Source organism: Leucopleurus acutus (genome assembly GCF_964270905.1).
Source record: "Leucopleurus acutus genome assembly, chromosome: 18".
Taxonomy (NCBI): domain Eukaryota; kingdom Metazoa; phylum Chordata; class Mammalia; order Artiodactyla; family Delphinidae; genus Leucopleurus; species Leucopleurus acutus.
This window is the reverse complement of record NC_139160.1, coordinates 64,394,129-64,415,800: the sequence shown is the minus strand read 5'-3', so window position 1 is coordinate 64,415,800 and position 21,672 is coordinate 64,394,129. Positions and strand designations below refer to the sequence as shown.

The 21,672-nt window shown below is 42.7% G+C and overlaps 1 protein-coding gene across 1 annotated transcript in view; it reads right to left on the bottom strand.

The window, feature by feature from the left end:
• Positions 1-21,672, bottom strand: part of LOC309974609 (ATP-binding cassette sub-family C member 4-like) — a gene marked incomplete at its 5' end in the record, with an annotated part of 124,403 nt that overhangs the window by 72,705 nt on the left and 30,026 nt on the right. Inside the window, 5 exon segments of the mRNA XM_082859267.1 lie at positions 2,986-3,061; positions 17,834-17,984; positions 20,019-20,113; positions 20,406-20,443; positions 21,246-21,386. Coding sequence (XP_082715393.1) covers positions 2,986-3,061; positions 17,834-17,984; positions 20,019-20,113; positions 20,406-20,443; positions 21,246-21,386 — 501 coding nt within the window.

Below are 21,672 nucleotides of genomic sequence, written 5' to 3'. Positions count from 1 at the left end.
TAATGTGACTGGACAGGCAACATATCTGGTAGCTGCAAGAGTCAGTGTACATGATGGTGTACAAACTCGTGATCGCCCCTCTGTTGGGATGTGGTCTCTGAATGACACTGCCTGTGGGAATGGACTGTCCTGCAGTGTGGACCACTACTCAGAATCCAGGGTTTTCATCAGCCATACTTGGCATCACTATTACAAGATATTAAATGAATTATCTGATATCTCATTTACGGGAATGACAAGGAATTAGATGAGGAAAAGTATATGGAATAAACACTTTAGAAGTAGTAAAAATAAAAATGATCAAGTATCTTCCAAGGTTTATCAAATATACCAAGGATAAGCAGAATCATCAAAAATGAGTTCGAGCACATTTGGCACTAACTATGTCCTTTAAAACAGAACTGAACAAACACCTTCAAGCCCCTTCCCGATTCCACTCTCAGTTGACGACAGAGAGAAAAGACTGGTTCCCACTGGGAACACGGCTTCAGCAGCCCCTCCTGCCCCACTATCCACAGCAGCCTTTACCTCTCATCTGGGATCAAAGGTCGCTTTCTAGAAGCCACGCCCACCTCCTGGACCAGGCTCCCTTACTACCTCCAGCCCCACACCCAGTTTGCCTTCCAGGACTTCCCCCAGGGCGCTGCCACAATTAGGATTCCAAAGGCGGCCAGGGGTGGATCTCTGTGTGTCTCCCTCCCCTTGGGGGCCTGGAGGGGAGGATTCCTGCCTGACTCACCCCCATACTTCAGGGCGTCAATGCTAATCCCTGTTTGTTGAGGGGAAGGAGGGGCAGAGGAAAATATTACCCACCACACACCCCCAACCCCAAAACTAAACACCCAACCAGCAACTCCTCCGCAGACCCTACATTCCGGATGGGCCTCTCTCTGGTTTTACTCAGACTCCTTCCAGGAGTAGCCTGCCTTCACTTCAGCTTCCTCCACGCCTCCTGAATTTGCAGCCCTTTGCAGTCCGGCCCCGCCCATCTGAAACCTGCTTCTTAGGTCACCAGAAGCCTCCTGATTTCTAAATCACCTGACAACTTTCCAGGGACTTACCTTCTCCTTTGCGTTGAACAGGCCTGCCCTTCCTCGGTTCCCCAACCTATTTCCTCCTCTCTTCCTTGCTGTTCATTGTGTGTCTCCTCTGCTTCCCTCCTCTCTGAATATGGAGGCTTCCGTAAGTTTCTGATCTTGGTCCCTAAAAATGCTTCACTCTCTCTGGGCAATCTTTTTTTTTTTTTTTGCTGTACACGGGCCTCTCACTGTTGCGGCCTCTCCCGTTGCAGAGCACAGGCTCCGGACGCGCAGGCTCAGCGGCCATGGCTCACGGGCCCAGCCGCTCCGCGGCACGTGGGATCTTCCCGGACCGGGGCACGAACCCGCGTCCCCTGCATCGGCAGGCGGACTCTCAACCACTGCGCCACCAGGGAAGCCCTCTCTGGGCAATCTGATCCATTGTCACAGATTCAGCTATTACCTGCTCAGTGAAGAATACACAGGCACCAGGCTCATCCCAGGTCTCTCTCTCAAACACCAGACTCTTACTTCCAATGACCTGCAGGACGCCTCCACCTGGAGGTCCCAAACTTCAAAATAACTGAACTAAAAGTGGCAGAGCTGGGACTGGGAATCAGTGAGACCAGAATTTTCTCTCCTCACACGACTGCGCATGTTTTATCTGAAATCAAGTAGCATCTATCCCTGTCCCTCTGTACGTCATACAAAAACATGTGACGGATTCTGATCATGATGGTTAACTAACCACGGGCTCAGCACACGGTGGGCCGGCCAGCTTCGGAAACCTAACCTTGGCCTTGCCTGTAGTAGCAAAGAAACAGAACCTTTCACAAAATCTCAATGTAATTAATGATCACTGTCAAAACGTGACACTGTTATAGTGAAAGACCGCTTCTGGGGATAAATCACATGGCTTAACCCAGCAGGACATATTTATAAAATAAGTTTGCAGAAGAGAAAAATAAAATCAGACATATCCCATCAAACATCTTTGCAGTAAAAGTACTCTGCCTCTGAGTCACCGCTTAGTTCACGTTGGTAAACAGTGGAAGCCTCTGCCCATAGGCTATGCTGTTTGCAGTGAGATATTCATTGCTGCGTGTCTCTGTGCAGCTTCTGATAAATACATTTCATTACCAAAATTAATTAATTAATGAAGAAAGTCCCCACAGCCTGAATCACTTTAAAGCAGACAAAATTCAGTAACAGAAAAAACATCCCACATGAGCAACAATACTGAATGAGAGGATGAGAGATGAGATGACCCAACATTATTCTTTAGAACCTCAAGTTCACAGACAAAACAAAGGCTGGATACAAGATATTCCTGTGGGTATTTCTGTCTTTTTTTTTTTTAAAGACACCTTAAGACAGAGCAATCAACGTGTGAAAAGAAAAGCTGTCTATAAAAACAAAAAAAGACATTTTCTGAGATGACTTTGATCCCATATCTCTGTATCTTCCATTACTGCTCTCTGTTGTCTTTGCTCAAGTATTATTTTCACCTTATTATTACTATTCCTTTCTTTGTAAGTAACCCCACCTGGCTTTATCCAAAAAAAAAAAAAACTGGTGCAGTAAATATCTGTCCTTTGTGGTAATCCGATGCATAATTTAGTTAATCTAGGCTACCATGAGAGGTGATTCTCTGTTTTGAAATGTGCTCACAGTAAAGGGAATCCACGCCAGACAGCTGAACGGCAGCGGGAGAACCACTTACCAAGCATGTCACTGCTTCGAACCAACCTTGACCGTGACTGTGTAGCCACTCCTACAGCAGGTGTCACTCATGTTAACTCAGCCTCCCGATCACAACCACACCTTTCTCTTACAAACATGGCCTTTTACTTAATTAAGATAACACAGTCAGGCTGAAAGGCCCATCTCAGCCCCTGTGAAAAGGCCTTGAAAAACAGGCACTTTGCTTTGCGCTGTGAGAACTCTGACATGACTGTTACCTTACCTGGATGAAATCAAGAAATGTCAGGGGCAGCAAGTCATCCATATGCCCAATGTCTTTGGAGAAACGATTCAAAATTCTTCCTGCAAGAACAGGATATGAGAAATTACTCATTTCCCCAGACAGGCCCTTTAAGAGAAACAATTCACAAACAAATTAAAACAATATTTTTAAAGTATATGTATGTAATATATTACAGATTCATATGAAATAAGCCAATGTCAGTGGGAAAGAAAGAGAAAATAGAATGATATCTAAAGAGAAACAAAAATGCCACCACGCAGTGGTTGAGAGTCCGCCTGCTGATGCAGGGGACATGGGTTCGTGCCCCGGTCCGGGAAGATCCCACATGCCATGGAGCGGCTGGGCCCGTGAGCCGTGGCCGCTGAACCTGCCCGTCTGGAGCCTGTGCTCCGCAACGGGAGAGGCCACGACAGTGAGAGGCCCGCGTACCGCAAAAAAAAAAAAAAAAAAAAATGCCACCAAATGACAGTGGGTGGGGGAGCCGAAACTGAAACCTGGTTTTTATTACAAAAGACTGGGGGGAGGGGCTTCCCTGGTGGCGTAGTGGTTAAGAATCCGCCTGCCAATGCAGGGGACGCGGGTTCGAGCCCTGGTCTGGGAAGATCCCACATGCCACGGAGCAACTAAGCCCGTGCACCACAACCACCGAGCCTGTGTTCTAGAGCCCGCGCGCCACAACTACTGAGCCCACGCACCACAATTACTGAAGCCTAAATGCCTACAGCCCGTGCTCCGCAACAAGAGAAACCACCACGTTGAGAATCCTGCACACCGCAACGAAGAGTAGTCCCCGCTCACCGCAACCAGAGGAAGCCTGCGCACAGCAACGAAGACCCAATGCAGCTAAAAATAAAATAAATAAACTTATTTTAAAAAAAAGAATACGGGGAAAATCTTGTGGCAGTATCGGGAAGGGCTGGTGGATTTGAGAATGTTCCCTCCTTTTAGATCCATCCCGTCTAAGACTCATTCCAAGTGCTAAGTCAGCAAATAAACAGTTGCACAATACCTAAATTAATCCTAATTGTCACACTAATTTTGCTTTAGTGATCAAAAGTAATTTTGCTAAGTGATACTTTTTAAATAAACATAATTATAACTTCTCTGTAATGTTTTCCCTCCAGATGGTTCACAGGACCTCACATTTTGGGAAATTGTAGATTCCTGCCATTTCCAAGTTGTGAGTTTACTCTACTGGGGTAATAAGTTGTTATTTTCAGAGGTGCACTGGGTGTGACAAACACAGACTGATGCTTAAGCATCCAAGAAGACCAGAGGGATGGAAGCAGGAAAACAGAAACATTACTTAGTGACTAAAGATCATCACTGATTTTATTTCCCTTCTCAGAAGCCACGAAAACAGTGTATCCTAAAGGCTGCAGGATTGGAAGATGAGAAATAATTTCTAATAAATAGTGTAAACTAAAAATGCCGCCTGCTGTATCAAGTAAACAAAGGATGCTGCAGCCATCAGGCACTGCAGCCATCAGGCACTGCAGCCAACCCCGCGATGGTGCACCCTGAGGAAACTCAGGATGAGAAAACACAGGATACTGGCCCCGGATAGCTGAGGTGCACATCAAAGGAATGATTTCAGTGAGCCTGGACTGTTGCATCTTCCCATACATAGAAAAGCAGTAAATTCCCTAACTTGAGATATCTGGTTTTCTTTTATTAACAGTAATCTTTTGATATGCTGGCTACCTGTTCTTTGTTGCAAAAACTCCAATGTATCCTGGCTCCGCCCCTGCCTTGCCTCTTTGGAGCAGTGTCTCAGAGCGCTCTCAGAGGCGTGGCCCGGGCTTAAGTCCTCAGTTTTGTCCACAGAATAAAGCATAACTCTCAACTTTTAGGTTGTACATATTTTTTCAGTCGACACTAGTCGTTTTATGATTAAATTTAAAGAAATTGAAGACACGCACACACACACACACACACACACAAACATATAGCGTATTTTGGGGTAGCAACTCCTGAGAAATGTGTTATCTAGGCCCCTGAACTTCTTTCATAACTGAGGCTCCAGGAAGCCCGCCTGCAGGTGAGATGTGGGGCCTCTAGGTGCTCTTCCTGACCTGTCAGAGGTGACTTTCTCCCGAGGCCCTTCACACCAAGCCACAGCTGGACACTGAATGAGCAGAGGCTGGGCGCTGAGTTTCCGCTGCCGGGATGAGCCAGCTCTGCTGTCCTCCGCGGGGCGCCTGGCTCACCGGAAGCACAGGGTGCGCCCAAGCTGGGGTCTGCAGACGTTGGAGGCTTTCGCCCTTGGCCAGGCCAGGCCGTTACAGGCTGGGCCTCAATTCTTAGGAAATACAGACTCCAGAAACCGTCTTTTAGTGACACGTTTGGAGGACCAGGGACAAATTTTCGGAGCCTCTAGGAATGCTTGCTTTAGAAGGTGATTCTCAGGATTAAAAGGGCTCGTGCAGGTGAAGAACCCAGTCACAATGCCCGGTGAGTTAACAGGTGCTCAGCCACCAAGGTGAGATACTGACTATTCCCCCCAGGGTCTGCAGCATCACGTCACCTCGGAAAGTTGTAGGAATGTCCACCTGTTAAAATGCACTTGCTGATTCAGGAGTGCTGGGGGAGCTAGAGAGTCTGCATTTCTTCCCAGCTGTCAGGTGACCCCCCCACCTTTAAACTATTTCCCAGATCACACTTCGAGGGGCAAGAGCTTGGGCTATGATTTAATCAATTCTGCTTTAAAAATATTAAAATTAGATGGACAATTTTTCCACATATTCTTATGGATTGTGCGGCCTCCCAGTCATTTTTTAACTTCCCAAAGTAGCAATATAGAAATAAGGAAAACACACGTCACAAAAGACATAGTTTAAATGCTTGTGATTTCTTTGACGGAAAAATGCAACTTTTTAACATAGCAGGATTCAGAAACACTGCAAGTATGATTTTTCTTAGAAGGTGTTGAAAGCAGTACAGGAATTTTTTAAGATGAAAAGGCTACTCAGGGATGAACAGTAAGTGAAAACTACCCCTTTACCTTTCACCAGATGTGCAAGTCTTAAGGTCTGAGAGACCCAGGGTTGGCAAATAGTGTAAAATACAAGGAAAACAAAAACAATGAGAAAAACTATCTCCCCACATACAATGACTACAAAAATGGAACCGAACGTCAAAGCAGGTCAAAAAACTAAAGTCTTGTTCACCAATGAGCTGAGTGTAGAAAATGTGAAATCAGAAAGTTCAGTAGCTACTTCCTTGCGCTAAGAAACATTAAGAGAATGAATGGTATTTGCAGAGTATTTCATCGGGCTTAGGGACAGACTGTTGGAAACAGAGCTGTGATTTTAAGTTCATGGCCTCATAGTGTTAAAGTTTTCTCAAAAGTCTCCAAATGAAACCCTTAAGATGAATTCCCTTCACACACATGCCATGGCTCTTCATCCAAATGACATGCGCTCCCTGCTGGAGTATCTCCAGGGAGGTAGAGGGAAGGGGGATTCACATGAACACCGGGAACCCAATCCATTTTCAGTCTGTTCTGTTAGACAGGGATTTCTCACATCAAACCGAATCTTGCCTTCCTAGAACATCCAACCTCTGCCGCTTCTTCTGCCCTTATAACCACACAAAGGGAACCTAATTTCTCTTGATATGACAGCCTTTCAAATACTCGACTGAAGTGAATCATATCCTCTCCAGCAACTACTCCTGGGTGCCTCAATGATCCCTCATAAGGCTCGGTGTCCTATCTTGGCCGCTGCCTCTTGACCAGACTCAGATGGCCAGTCTCAGTTAATGCCTTGTGCTCAGGATTAAAATCAGTACCCCAGGTACTGGGGTAAATTGGTTTCACCACCTCCCCTATCCTGCATAGGATATAGTGAATCATGAAGCCAACAATAACAGTAAATTCTGGAGGCCAGATCACATTTTGTACACATGTAAAATGAAAATCCACATCGCTCTGCACAGGTAGATTTGGGGGAACAATTGAGCGATATGTATAAACAACTCTAAGAGTGCATCCCTTCTAACCTCAAAATTCCATTTCTAGGAACATATCCCCAAGAGTTAATAAGTTCATCAAAAGGTTGAATGTGGCATATTTGTCAAGTCAGAAGTAGAAAACAACCCGAACAAGTCTGAAACAAGTCTATAATGTATTACGTACAATTTTAATTTTTTTGGACTTTCTACGATAACTGCATATTGTGTAAAAAGGTGAAGCAGGGAGGGGAGAGCAAGAGAAAGACAGGGAAAGAGGGTCAGGAGGAAGAAGGAGGTAAAAGGGAGGAGGGAGGGAGGAAAAGGGGGGGAAGAGAGGAGGAGGGAGGTAACCCCCTTGAAGTCCATGGTATCCAAGAACCAATCAGGGTCCTCCTAACTGCTCTGGTTCACAGTTTTCTATCTTGTCCATAAGACAGAATATCATGAAAGATGACATTTGAACTTCTTGTCAAAATACAAATTCAGGATGATCATATTTTAAGAACTGAGTCTACAATCTAAGCGGGAGTCAGTCACCTCTAGAATTCTAACACCTGACCCATACCCAGGACTCCTCTGCTTACTTATAACCAAACTGTAATTTAAAACTTGGAAGTTCCCATGTCTAATCTGGGCCTTATTATTTTTTTTAAAACAACAAAAAAAAGGTATATTTACATATAAAATACCGAGGTATATTTTTATTGAGGTATATTTTACACCTCATGAAATTCGCCCATTTCAGGTGTACAATTCAATGAATCTTTGTAACTTTACTGAGTGATGCAACCGTCACCAAAAATCAGTTTTAAGACACTTTTATGCCCACAGTAAGATCCCTTGTGCCATTTACAGGACTCCCTATTCCCACTCCCAGCCTCAGGCAACCACTAATCTACTTTCTTTCTCTATAAATTTGCTTTTTCAGGACATAACATCCAAATGGAATTGTACAATAATGTGGTCTCTTGGTCTCACTTTTTTCACTCAGTGTAATGTTTTTGAGGTTCGCCATGATGTAGTATGTGTCTTTTTGAGCCCCATTCTTTACCACAAAGTGGTGTTAGGCACCAGCAAAAAAAGACCCCATACTAGGCCACACCTGACCTTGAGGGTAAGTCAGAACAGATGTGTTTCGTGAACTCTTTGATATTGTGAACTTGTTTATATGGGCCACAGCCTTTTCATCTTTCACTAATGGTTCTAGAACCTAATTCTTTTGATTAGAATCAGCCGTTGCAGAGATTCAGCATCCAGGAGTCCTGGGTCAAGGCCAGGCTCTGAGTCCAGTGGAATGTGGTGGGGCAGGGAGGACAATAAAAGATCCATTGTCCTGGTGAGAAATGGGATCTACGTCCAATCAGCCAATGGAGAAAAAGAGCGGAGTCCCTCCAAAGGGGCAAAGAAAATATACCTGAACCTTCCAGGTACCGTGCAAGGGGATGGGGCAAAATGGGTCCAATGGAGAGGGTGTTCAGTGGAACACGGAGACGGTCACCAGGCTGAAAAGGACCCCTGCGTGCATGAGGGAGCCACTAAGGCAGGCGGGCCAGCCTGGACTTCCTGCATCACCTTACACAAACTCATTCAGCTTGGACGAGCCTGAGAACAGGAGAGGGAGCTGCGGAAGTCAGGGCGCTCCGCATTTTCTTAGTCTTTGCTGTTAGAACAGGCCATCAGTATGGTGGCAGCCTAAAGAATGTCGTGAAATAGAGCAACAGGATTTAGGAAACCGTCAGTGGAAACACCACCAAGTTCTGGTACTCAGCAGCAAGAGGCCTTTAGGCAACTAAGCAACATCTCCACCTACATCCCAACACCCTGTCCAATAACAGTTTTTAAATGTCTACTGATATGTTACAATGGATCAATTACTCCTCTTTGCTTCTTAAGGGCCTGGAGTTTATAAGGTAAAACTATCAGGTATCAAATATTTAACCCAAATAAGTGCCAAGATTCATCCTGAATATAAACTAAATCCCAGGGAAACGTATTAGGTGTTTGACAGTTTCTCTTCCTTGATTGACAGACAACAGAACTTGGAAGCTTGGATAGTCTGGTTCCGTGCACCACAGCTTCCACAGAACCAACATGTGTGGTTTTCTCTTCATGACATCCCATACCAGAACCAAAGCCGACCATAAATAACCTAGTCCAAATTCCACTTTTGAAAATAAGCTACAGAGAAGCGTTCAATTTAATCTACCGCTAAAGAGTAGATTAAATAGATTTAATCTATTTACTAAAGAGTAAATAATTCATGAGCCCTAAACCTTCTGGGCTAACTAGGCCTGTGTTTGCAGTACTTATTTTGGCTTGTATTTTCTTGAAGGAATGAAGTCCCGCTAATAGATACAGGAGGGGGAGGCAAGATAACACTGGTGTGCCGGCTGCTCTAAGATTAGTGACCTCGAAGATTTAAACTTGGTCCTAAATCCTTGAATAACAACTCAGCGTCTGGAGAAGCCTACAGGTCTTGAACATGAAGAGCCTGGTTAACTGGTCACGAGCACTCAGGCTGTGATAACAGACATCCAGTCCCACTTAATGCTCCCAACTTTATGGCTGTCGTTTTCACATTAACTGACAAAGTGGAGGGACTTCACAGCTGTAACAGCATGTACTCCTCCAATTGCTTTCTCTCCACGGCTTCATAAGACGCGATCTGTGTGGGCCTCTGCAGTTCACCACCCTGTGCTCCACACGGGGCCTGGACTAAACAACATGTGCTGAAAAAATCCACACAAGATGCTGCCCTCAACAGTCTCATGTAATCCTCACGACAGTCTTGTGAAACAGGAGGGGCAGCAGTTATTCCCATTTCACAGGAGAGGAAGTTCCCAGACACCACGTAGTCAGTGTCACGAAGATTCATTAGGCACTGACCACGTTCTCAGCATTGTGACTATATGAACCTGCTTAATGTCTACAATATTAAGATATAGATAAGGTAGGTGTGAGTAGTATCCCCGTTTTACAGATAAGAAAACCGAGAAACAGAGAATTTAAGTAACTAGCACGTAAGTATTAACATAATTATAACCAGCTATCACTATTAGTAACCAGAACAAGGATTGAACTCAGGCAGTTGGCTCCAGAGTCCATACTTTTACAGTACACGGGCCTCTCACTGTTGTGGCCTCTCCCGTTGCAGAGCACAGGGTCCAGACGCACAGGCTCCGGACACACAGGCTCCGCGGCCATGGCTCATGGGCCCAGCCACTCCGCGGCATGTGGGATCCTCCCGGACCAGGGCACAAACCCGTGTCCCCTGCATCGGCAGGCGGACTCTCAACCACTGCGCCACCAGGGAAGCCCCAGAGTCCATACTTTTAAACCAAGGCAGACAACATCCTGCCTTGAGATGTGCGTGTCCAAGAGTATCTATCTGCTTTGGCCTCGGTCACGCAGCTAGTTGATGGCCAGGCCAAGGCCACTCCCATCTTCCTTCCAGCCCACATCCCTGCCTTGACAGTTGCTATCAATCATCACCTGCAAAAACAAAGCCACTCTGGGCCTTATCACGAGTCTAAACAACTGAACAGAGTGGGCATGTATGCTGATGAACGAACTCTTCATAGGAACCCAGGTCAGGAGGCTACCTTCCGAAGCAAGACAGGTGGAAGGCCTCAGGGTGGAGGAAGCAACCAGTGGGAAACCTAGAGGGACACTCAGATCAAGAAACTTACTACCGAAGACCCACCTGCTACATGCCACAAAGCCTCTTACGTGTCACCAAAAGTCCACGGTACAATTTATACAGCTAATTTTATTGAAGAGGATGTTTACATTTTACCAATCTTATATCTTAATTCATTTTTTATTACCATTTTATTTATTTTTTTAACGTCAGAACGTACGAATTTAATGAATTTAACATCATACTATCCCTTAGGATACCCCGTACTTAAAGGCCCTGATTCTAAGCTCCGGTTGGCAGCTTCCTCCACAACGGTATCTTGTTCTTCTCTGAAAGTGGAGTCCAAACCCTATCATCTCCAGGCAGCTTCCAAATCTAGCGTCATTCCGTGAACTTCCAGAAGACGTTCTCTTTGCCCTTTTCTCCTAGGATGGCAGGCACGTCACACCATGGCTTCTCTCCTTCTGTGGATACAGAGCTTCTCCCAGACCAAGATGCTGCTCCATCAGTTCTCAGGCCGCTCTCTGCACAGTGCTTGGCGTATGGTAAACAGTCACTGAAGATTTTATTTTTAATTGGGGTATAGTTGTTTTACAATGTTGTATTCGTTTCTACCATACAGAGAAGTAGAGTTCCCTGTGCTATACAACAGGTTCTTATTAGTTATCTACTTTATACATATTAGTGTCAATCCCAATCTCCCAATTCATCCCACCCTCCCCCCGCCCCCCGCTTTCCCCCCTTGGTGTCCATACGTTTGTTCTCTACATCTGTGTCTCTATTTCTGCCCTGAAAACCAGTTCATCTGTATCATTTTTCTAGATTCCTCATATATGCTTTAATATATGATATTTGTTTCTCTCTTTCTGATTTGCTTCACACTGTATAACAGTCTCTAGGTCCATCCACACAAATGACCCAATTTCATTCCTTTTTATGACTGAGTAATATTCCATTGTATATATGTACCACATCTTCTTTATCCATTCGTCTGTCGATGGACACTTAGGTTGCTTCCATGACCTGGATATTGTAAAGAGTGCTGCAATGAACATTGGGGTGCATGTGTCTTTGTGAATTACGGTTTTCTCTGGGTATATACCCAGTAGTGGGATTGCTGGGTCATACGGTAATTCTATTTTTAGTTTTTTAAGGAACCTCAATACTGTTCTCCATAGTGGCTGTATCAATTTACATTCTTACCAACAGTGTAAGAGGGTTCCCTTTTCACCACACCCTCTCCAGCATTTGTTGTTTGTAGATTTTCTGATGATGCCCATTCTAACTAGTGTGAGGTGATACCTCATTGTAGTTTTGATTTGCATTTCTCTAATAATTAGTGATGTTGAGCAGCTTTTCATGTGCCTCTTGGCCATCTGTACGTCTTCTTTGCAGAAATGTCTACTTAGGTCTTCATCCCATTTTTTCATTGGGTTGTTTGTTGTTTTGATATTGAGCTGCAAGAGCCATTTACATATTTTGGAGATTAATCCTTTGTCCGTTGGTTCGTTTGCAAATATTTTCTCCCATTCTGAGGGTTGTTTTTTCGTCTTGTTTACAGCTTTCTTTGCTGTGCAAAAGCTTTTCAGTTTCATTAGCTCCCATTTATTTTTCTTTTATTTCCATTATTCTAGGAGGTGGGTCAAAAAAAATCTTGCTGTGATTTATGTCAAAGAGTGTTCTTCCTATGTTTTCCTCTAACAGTTTTATAGTGTCTGGTCTCACATTTAGGTCTCTAATCCATTCTGAGTGTATTTTTGTGTATGGTGTTAGGGCGTGTTCTAATTTCATTCCTTAACATGTAGCTGTCCAATTTTCCCAGCACCACTTACTGAAGAGACTGTATTTTCTCCATTGTCTATCCTTGCCTCCTTTGTCATAGATTAGTTGACCATAGGTGCATGGGTTTATCTCTGGGCTTTCTATCCTGTTCTATTGATCTATATTTCTGTTTTTTGTGCCAGTACCATATTGTCTTGATTACTGTAGCTTTGTAGTATAGTCTGAAGTCAGGGAGTCTGATTCCTCCAGCTCCGTTTTTTCGCCTCAAGATTGCTTTGGCTATGTGGGGTCTTTTTTGTCTCCATATAAACTTTAAGATGTTTTGTTCTAGTTCTGTAAAAAATGCCCTTGGTGGGCTTCCCTGGTGGCGCAGTGGTTGAGAATCTGCCTGCCAATGCAGGGGACACGGGTTCGAGCCCTGGTCTGGGAAGATCCCACATGCCACGGAGCAACTGGGCCCGTGAGCCACAACTAGTGAGCCTGTGCATCTGGAGCCTGTGCTCCGCAACAGGAGAGGCCGTGACAACGAGAGGCCCGTGCACCGCAATGAAGAGTGGCCCCCGCTCGCCGCAACTAGAGAAAGCCCTCGCATAGAAACGAAGACCCAACGCAGCCAAATAAATAAATAAATAAAATTTATTTTTTAAAAAAATGCCATTGGTAACTTGATAGGGATTGCACTGAATCTGTAGATTGCTTTGGGTAGTACACTCATTTTCACAATATTGATTCTTCCAATCCAAGAACATGGTATATCTCTCCATCTGTTTGTATCATCTTTGATTTCTTTCATCAGTGTCCTATAGTTTTCTGAGCACAGGTCTTTTACCTCCTTAGGTAGGTTTATTCCTGGGTATTTTATTCTTTTCGTTGCAATGGTGAATCGGATTGTTTCTTTAATTTCTCTTTCTGATCTTTTGTTGTTAGTGTACAGGAATGCAAGAAATCTCTATGCATTAATTTTGTATCCTGCAACTTTACCAAATTCATTGTTTAGCTCTAGTAGTTTTCTGGTGGCATCTTTAGGACCTTCTATGTATAGTATCATGACATCTGCAAACAGTGACAGTTTTACTTCTTCTTTCCAATTTGTATTCCTTTTATTTCTTTTTCTTCTCTGATTGCCGTGGCTAGGATTTCCAAAACTATGTTGAATAATAGTGGCAAGAGTGGACATCCTTGTCTTGTTCCTGATCTTAGAGAAAACGCTTTCAGCTTTTCACCATTGAGTATGATTGCTGACTGTAGGTTTGTCATATATGGCCTTTATTATGTTGAGGTAGGTTCCCTCTATGCCCACTTTCTGGAGAGTTTTTATCATAAATGGGTGTTGGATTTTGTCAAAAGCTTTTTCTGCATCTATTGAGACGATCATATGGTTTTTATACTTCAATTTGTTAATATGGTGTATTACATTGATTGATTTGCATATATTGAAGAATCTTTGCACCCCTGGGATAAATCCCACTTGACACAGTGTATGATCCTTTTAATGTGTTGTTGGATTCTGTTTGCTAGTATTTTGTTGAGGATTTTTGCATCTATATTCATCAGTGATATTGGCCTGTAATTTTCTTCTTTTATAGTATCTTTGGTTTTGGTATCAGGGTGATGGTGGCCTTGTAGAATGAGTTTGGGAGTGTTCCTTCCTCTGCAACTTTTTTGGAAGAGTTTGAGAAGGATGGGTGTTAGCTCTTCTCTAAATGTTTGATAGAATTCACCTGGGAAGCCATCTGTTGGAAGATTTTTAATCATAGTTTCAATTTCATTACTTGTGATTGGTCTGTTCATATTTTCTATTTCTTCCTGGTTCAGTCTTGGAAGGTTATACCTTTCTAAGAATTTGCCCATTTTATTGGCACAGAGTTGCCTGTAGTAGTCTCTTATGATGCTTTGTATTTCTGTGGTGTCCATTGTAACTTCTCCTTTTTCATTTCTAATTTTATTGATTTGAGTCCTCTCCCTCTTTTTCTTGATGAGTCTAGCTAAAGGTTTATCAATTTTGTTTATCTTCTCAAAGAACCAGCTTTTAGCTTCATTGATCTTTGTTACTGTTTTCTTTGTTTCTATTTCATTTACTTCTGCTCTGATCTTTATGATTTCTTTCCTTCTATTAACTTTGGGTTTTGTTTGTTCTTCTTTCTCTAGTTCCTTTAGGTGTAAGGTTAGGTTGTTTATTTGAGATTTTTCATGTTTCTTGCAGTAGAATTGTATTGCTATAAACTTCCCTCTTAGAACTGCTTTTGCTGCATCCCATAGGTTTTGGATCATCATGTTTTCACTGTAATTTGTCTCTAGGTATTATCTGAATTCCTCTTGAATTTCTTTAGTGATCTCTTGGTTATTTAGTAGCATATTGTTTAGCCTCCATTTGTTCACATTCATTATCGTCTTCTTCCTGTAATTTATTTCTAATTTCATAGCACTGTGGTCAGAAAAGATGCTCGATACGATTTCGATTTTCTTAAATTTACTGAGGCTTGATTTGTGACCCAAGATGTGATCTATCCTGGAGAATGTTCCGTGTGCACTTGAGAAAGTGTAATCTGCTGTTTTCGGATAGAATAATCCCATAAATATCAATTAAATCTATCTGGTCTATTGTGTCATTTAAAGCTTGTGTTTCCTTATTAATTTTCTGTCTTGATGATCTGTCCATTGCTGTAAGTGAGGTGTTAAAAGTCCCCACTATTATTCTGTTACTGTCGATTTCCTCTTTTATAGCTGTTAGCATTTGCCTTATGTATTGAGGTGCTCCTATGTTGGGTGCATATATATTTATAATTGTTATATCTTCTTGGATTGATCCCTTGATCATTATATAGGGTCCTTCCTTGTCTCTTGTAACATTTTTTATTTTAAAGTCTATTCTATCTGATAGGAGTATTGCTACTCCAGCTTTCTTGTGATTTCCACTTGCATGGAATATCTTTTTCCATCCCCTCACTTTCAGTCTGTATGTGTCCCTAGGTCTGAAGTGGGTCTCTTGTAGACAGAATATATACTGTCTACAGTCTTGTTTTTGTATCCATTCAGTGAGCCTGTGTCTTCTGGTTGGAGCATTTAATCCATTCACATTTAAGGTAATTGCCAATATGTATGTTTCTATTACCATTTTCTTAATTTTGGGTGGTTTGTTTTTTTAGGTCTTTTTCTTCTCTTGTGTTTCCCACTTAGCATTTGTTGTAGAGCTGGTTTGGTGGTGCTGAATTCTCTTAGCTTTTGCTTGTTTGTAACACTTTTGATTTCTCCATAGAATCTGAATGAGATCCTTGCTGGGTAGAGTATTCTTGGTTGAAGTTCTTCCCTTTCATCACTTTAAATATATCACGCCACTCCCTCTTGGCTTGCAGAGTTTCTGCTGAGAAATCAGCTGTTAACCTTACGGGAGTTCCCTTGTATATTATTTGTCATTTTTCCCATGTTGCTTTTAATAATTTTTCTTTGTCTTTAATTTTTGTCCATTTGATTACTATGTGTCTCAGCATGTTTCTGCTTGGGTTTATCCTGTTTGGGACTCTCTGCACTTCCTGGACTTGGGTGGCTATTTCCTTTCCCATGCTAGGGAAGTTTTTGACTATAATCTCTTTGAATATTTTCTCAGGTCCTTTCCCCCTCTCTTCTCCTTCTGGGTCCCCTATAACGCGAATGTTGGTGTGTTTAATGTTGTCCCTGAGGTCTCTTAGGCCATCTTCATTTCTCTTTTCTTTATTCTGTTCCGCAGCAGTGATTCCCACCATTCTGTCTTCCAGGTCACTTATCCGTTCTTCTGCGTCAGTTATTCTACTATTGATTCCTTCTAGTGTGTTTTTCATCTGTTATTGTATTGTTTATCTCTGTTTGTTTGTTCTTTAATTCTTCTAGGTCTTTGTTAAATATTTCTTGCATCTTCTCAATCGTTGCCTCTATTCTTTTTCCAAGGTCCTGGATCATCTTCACTACCATTATTCTGAATTCTTTTTCTGAAAGGTTGCCTATCTCCACTTCATTTAGCTGTTTCTCTGGGGTTTTATCTTGTTCCTTCAACTGGGATATAGTCCTCTGCCTTTTCATTTTGTCTACATTTCTATGATTATGGTTTTCGTTCCACAGGCTGCAGGACTGTAGCTCTTGCTTCTGCTGTCTGCCCTGGTGGATGAGGCTATCTAAGAGGCTTGTACAAGCTTCCTGATGGGAGGGACTGGTGGTGGGTAGAGCTGGCTGTTGCTCGGGTGGGCAGAGCTCAGTAAAACTTTAATCTGCTTGTCTGCTGATTGGCGGGGCTGAGTTCCCTCCCTGCTGGTTGTTTGGCCTGAGACAACCCAGCACTGAAGACTACAGGCTCTTTGGTGGGGCTAATGGTGGACTCCGGGAGGGCTCTCACCAATGAGTACTTCCCAGAACTTCTGCTGCCAGTGCCCTTGTCCCTGCAGTGAGCCATAGCCACCCCCTGCCTCTGCAGGAGACCCTCCAACACTAGCAGGTAGGTCTGGTTCAGTCTCCTATGGGGTCACTGCTCCTTCCCCTGGGTCCTGTTGTGCACACTACTTTGTGTGTGCCCTCCAAGTGTGGAGTATCTGTTTCCCCCGTCCCATCGAAGTCCTGCAGTCAAATCCCGGTAGCTTTCAAAGTCTGATTCTCTGGGGATTCCTGCTCCCATTGCTGGACCCCCAGGTTGGGAAGCCTGACGTAGGGCTTAGAACCTTCACTCCAGTGGGTGGACTTCTGTGTTATAGCTGTTCTCCAGTTTGTGAGTTGCTCACCCAGCGGTAATGGGATTTGATTTTACTGTGATTGCGCCCCTCCTACCATCTCACTGTGGCTTCTGTTTTGTCTTTGGATGTGGGGTATCTTTTTTGGTGAGTTCCAGTGTCTTCCTGTCAATGACTGTTCAGCAGTTAGTTGTGATTACGGTGCTCTCACAAGAGGTAGTAAGCACACGACCTTCTACTCTGCCATCTTGAACCACTCTCATTACCATTTTAGGTAAACCTCAAAGTATAGGCACATGTCAGAGCACTGTGACCCCAGAAATGGATGGGAAATGAAAGAAAGAAACACACAGCCTGTCTCGTGTAGAGATTCTTTGTAAGAAGTTCCTTCCGAGGGGACAACCTAGCTTAACACTATGTGACACAGCCAACGTTTTAGCAACTCTTCAACAACTTTGAAACACATCTGTATCGAGTGTAGGGTGTTTCATACACCACACAAAAAATAGATTCCTAAATCATTCTGCAAAGTGAACGTTCATTTATCTTTCCACATACACATAGATTGGAATAAAAGCTTATATGATCTTAAATTCAGATTTTCTCTGGTAGGAAAAAAATATCAGTAAAGCTTTTTGTACAAGATGGATCAACGTGCACAGTGATTTTCTCCCAAGAATCTCCTCCAATTTCAAATATCAAATGTAATCAGGCACTAAATGCATTAACAAGACATATGCTGAGAAACTTGGTGTCCGACTTTCCTATTGGATTTCTATCAAAGAACAATACCGGAGCTCTCAAAATGGACTCCAACATTTTGTTGTGCCAAATTTGTGAAGAATTAACAAGAACGCAGAATATCAACAGAGATCTTGTGATGCCAAAAAGGACAGTAGCTACAGTTAGAACTGAAATAAAGAAACATCATTCAGCACAAGATCTCTGCCTTTCCTTCCATGATGCTAAAGCATGGCAGGCCGTTTATAAAGATATTATGTATTTTATTCTATAAATATAATTTATATATAAATTCATAAATAGAATATAGAATAAATTTATATATATAATGGATTATTTTTAACAGTTTAATACATTCACAAGATACATTTAAGGAAGAATATAAAAATCACTATGTTCCTCTCATTAAACAGAAACCACATGGGAAAAAAAAATCATGTATAAACCACAATTTCATTCTATGCTTTCCTAATTCAATTACAAGTTCTAATAAAAACTCAGAAGAAAGAAAATTATAAAAAGTAGTTGATGGGCTTCCCTGGTGGTGCAGTGGTTGAGAGTCCACCTGCCGATGCAGGGGACATGGGTTTGTGCCCCGGTCCGGGAAGATCCCACATGCCGGGGAGAGGCTGGGCCCGTGAGCCATGGCCGCTGGGCCTGCGCGTCCGGAGCAAAAATTCACATAAAAAGTAGTTGATCTTCCTTTTTCCGTATTTCAAATCTTATTAATTAAAACATGTCCCATAATCTAAAATTGAGGAATGCTTTGGTACCATCATGAATTAACAGGGAACAGGAGAAATGACTTACCGTTTCCTTGTAAATGGTAAATTTACATCGAAATTTAATTCCACATAAAGTAGTTAATTCCATGCCCAAGTAGCTTTAAAGAGTATGAAAACATCACATTAAGTTGCAAGCAGAAAATCTCTTAAATAACTGAATTGCAAGAAAATACAAATTATATTTTAACATGACATAATTAAATGAGCAACTAATCTCTAAGTGTTTTATAGAAATGTGAAGCATTTGGAAATGAACATAATCACTTAAACTTACATTTTATCAACAACATAAATCGGTACCTGCTATGCATATAAAAATTAAAATAGCCCTAACATCTCTTGAACTGACAATGCTAAAGAGAGTGGACATAACTTCTATAATAAATATTCCATCAAGTACTTTTTTTCTCCCCTCCAGCTGACACATCGCTTATTTCAACTCTGAAAGCTGCTCAAATTCCTGAATTCCATCACCATGCATTTGCCTTAGCCCATCATCCTATGTGAATGTATAACAGATTCCCTTTCTTCTTCAAGTTCCCATAGTCCACCAATTCAGAAGGTAAACAACTAATGGATTTAGGTTTCTTAGCAAGAGATCAACACAATAAACACCAAATTTCAATGAGTGGGTTCTCTGCAGAAAGGTTGTATGAGGGTTTCCCATGGGAATATTTAATATTTTAGATGAGTATTTCCTCTAAAACGTATGTAACACTACATATATTCTAAGCACTCTTTTGAAAGCAGAGAGCCGTGTTAATGTTAGTCTAGCAAGCCAGATGGTAAATTAATCACACAGTTGCGGACACGATAACATTGTAATTTCAAGGTAAGAAAAGAGAAGCAATCCTAGTTCCCAGACACTGGATTTCTCCCTGCTTAGCTTCCCTCTTAAGTAATTAGTGAAGCCCAAGAGATGAGCGGTATGGTGAAAAGGGGCTTTGCCTACCTGTGAGGAAATAATGCTTTTGTTTGGGGGCCCTTGCTGCCAAAGGATTCATCCAAGTTCAATAAAAGCCAGGTTTTATTCAGACAGAATTGGAACAATCGGAACCACACGGTGGGGATCTGTTTCTAATCCTCTTGCCCATCCATCTAATGAAATAAGATTTAGCTAAAGCAACTTACTAGAATAGACAATAGCCACACACTTCCATAGTGGCTGATTTTCTGAATGTGCAGTCCTGGTTTAACTTCCAAAATCCAGTACAGAGCAAATTAAGAGTCTTCACTTAACCTCTTTGTTCTAGTAGATTTTTAAAATAATCATTCTAATTAATTCACAGAGTAGATGCAACGCAGAATCTTAACCCGCTAAGACATTACCGAGTTACTCCTGGACGCCCTAGTTGCTCACACAGGCTCATTGTAAGCACCTCAGACTCTCGTACAATAGACCAGATTACTCGATTTTACCTGAACAAACTGTGAAGGACCAGTCGGGATCAGGCACCTCAGTTAGGTTTCCTTTTCCATACACCATGGCGTACAGTGTACTCTGTCCACTCGCCCTGTGGAACAGGGAAGAAAAAAAATATTGTGCTATGGATAGAATTTAGATAAATCACAACCAAAAAACCCCTCAATTTGGAAGATGTGTTTTATGTTGGAAAATGGTTCCCAGCTCACAAGGCCCTGTGTCCATCTACCTCATAAAGACTGAGTTTGAATCACGACAGCAGGGAAACTACGTGAGGATCAGAAGAGGGGGCTGAACAAGCCCCACCTCCCCCCCGACTCTGTGGGCAACTGCGGCTTCCTCTTGAGTTTTTAGCACTTTGGGTCAGACCAGGAATCACTCACCAGTATGAAAGCCACCAATCCTGAAGGACGTAGGCAACCTGGAGCAGGAAACAACAATCACTCAAACACTGACCTGACTGACCCCCTCAAAACCCCACTCACTAGAATGGGTGACGGAAAGGCTCCAGAGAACGGAGACGGCCCTTCCAGCTCAGGTCAGGGGCAAGCCCCACACCCCAGAGAACCACAGGTCAGGGAAGGGCATGTGACATTTTAAAATCTCTAAGCGACATCCTTTCTTTCCTAAAAGCTCTCTATCATGCCTATGTAATACCAGAAAGCCTCACTTACTTTGCTCCCCACAGATAACGCATTTCAATGCAAATCCAAGTGGACTGCAAAATGCAGTAGGAATAGTGTAAATGTCAGGATTTTTTGAAGGAAAAACGCTTGACAGGTACTGTGACGGTCAGTTTTCTGTGTCAGCTTGGCCAGGCCAGTCTCCAGTGATTCAACCAAACACTCGGCTAGATGTTGCTGTGAAGGTATTTTGTAGATGTGGTTCACATCTACAGTCAGTCAACTTAAGTAAAGGAGATCACCCTCAACAATGTGGTGGGCCTCATCCAGTCAGTCAAAGGCCTTAACAGGAAAACCTGAGGATTCTTGGAAAAGGAAGAAATTCTGCCTCAAGACTGCAGGGTCAGCGGCCTGAATCAGCCCACAGGCCTGCCTTACTGATTTCATATTCACCCAGCTAGATCCCACAGTCTCATGAGCCAATTCTTTGAAATAAATCTCTTAATACACATATTAAAAATAATAATAAAATAAATACAGTATAAATAGTACATATATATCAAGTTGAGGGCACAAACCACAATAAATGTCCTTACTTACCTGAGCTGCGATGTTTACCAGAAGAAGGAAAATGATGGTAAGCCAGTGAGCACCGGCTGTGAAGTAATTCATGTAGGTCTTAAAGTGAACTCTTCCCTCCGAATAGCCCTCCAGTGGTAGTGTAACCTGTATATGCTCAGTCTGCGAGGCAAAAATGACAGTGAGAGACAAAATTTTAAATAATGAACCCCCGAATTCTAGAAGTTCAACAATTCACTCCATTGCAAAGCTGTGGAAAAACAGACACATCTCATACGCTGGTAGGAGTGCAAGACGGTCCATCTCCTACAGAGAAGGATGCGGAACTATCTAGCAAAACCATGCATGCATTCACCCTTGGACCCAGCCATCCTATTCCTAGGAATCTATTAGAAACAAGGAAACATCATTTGCACAAAGTTATTCACTGTTGGGTGGCTTTGCTTTA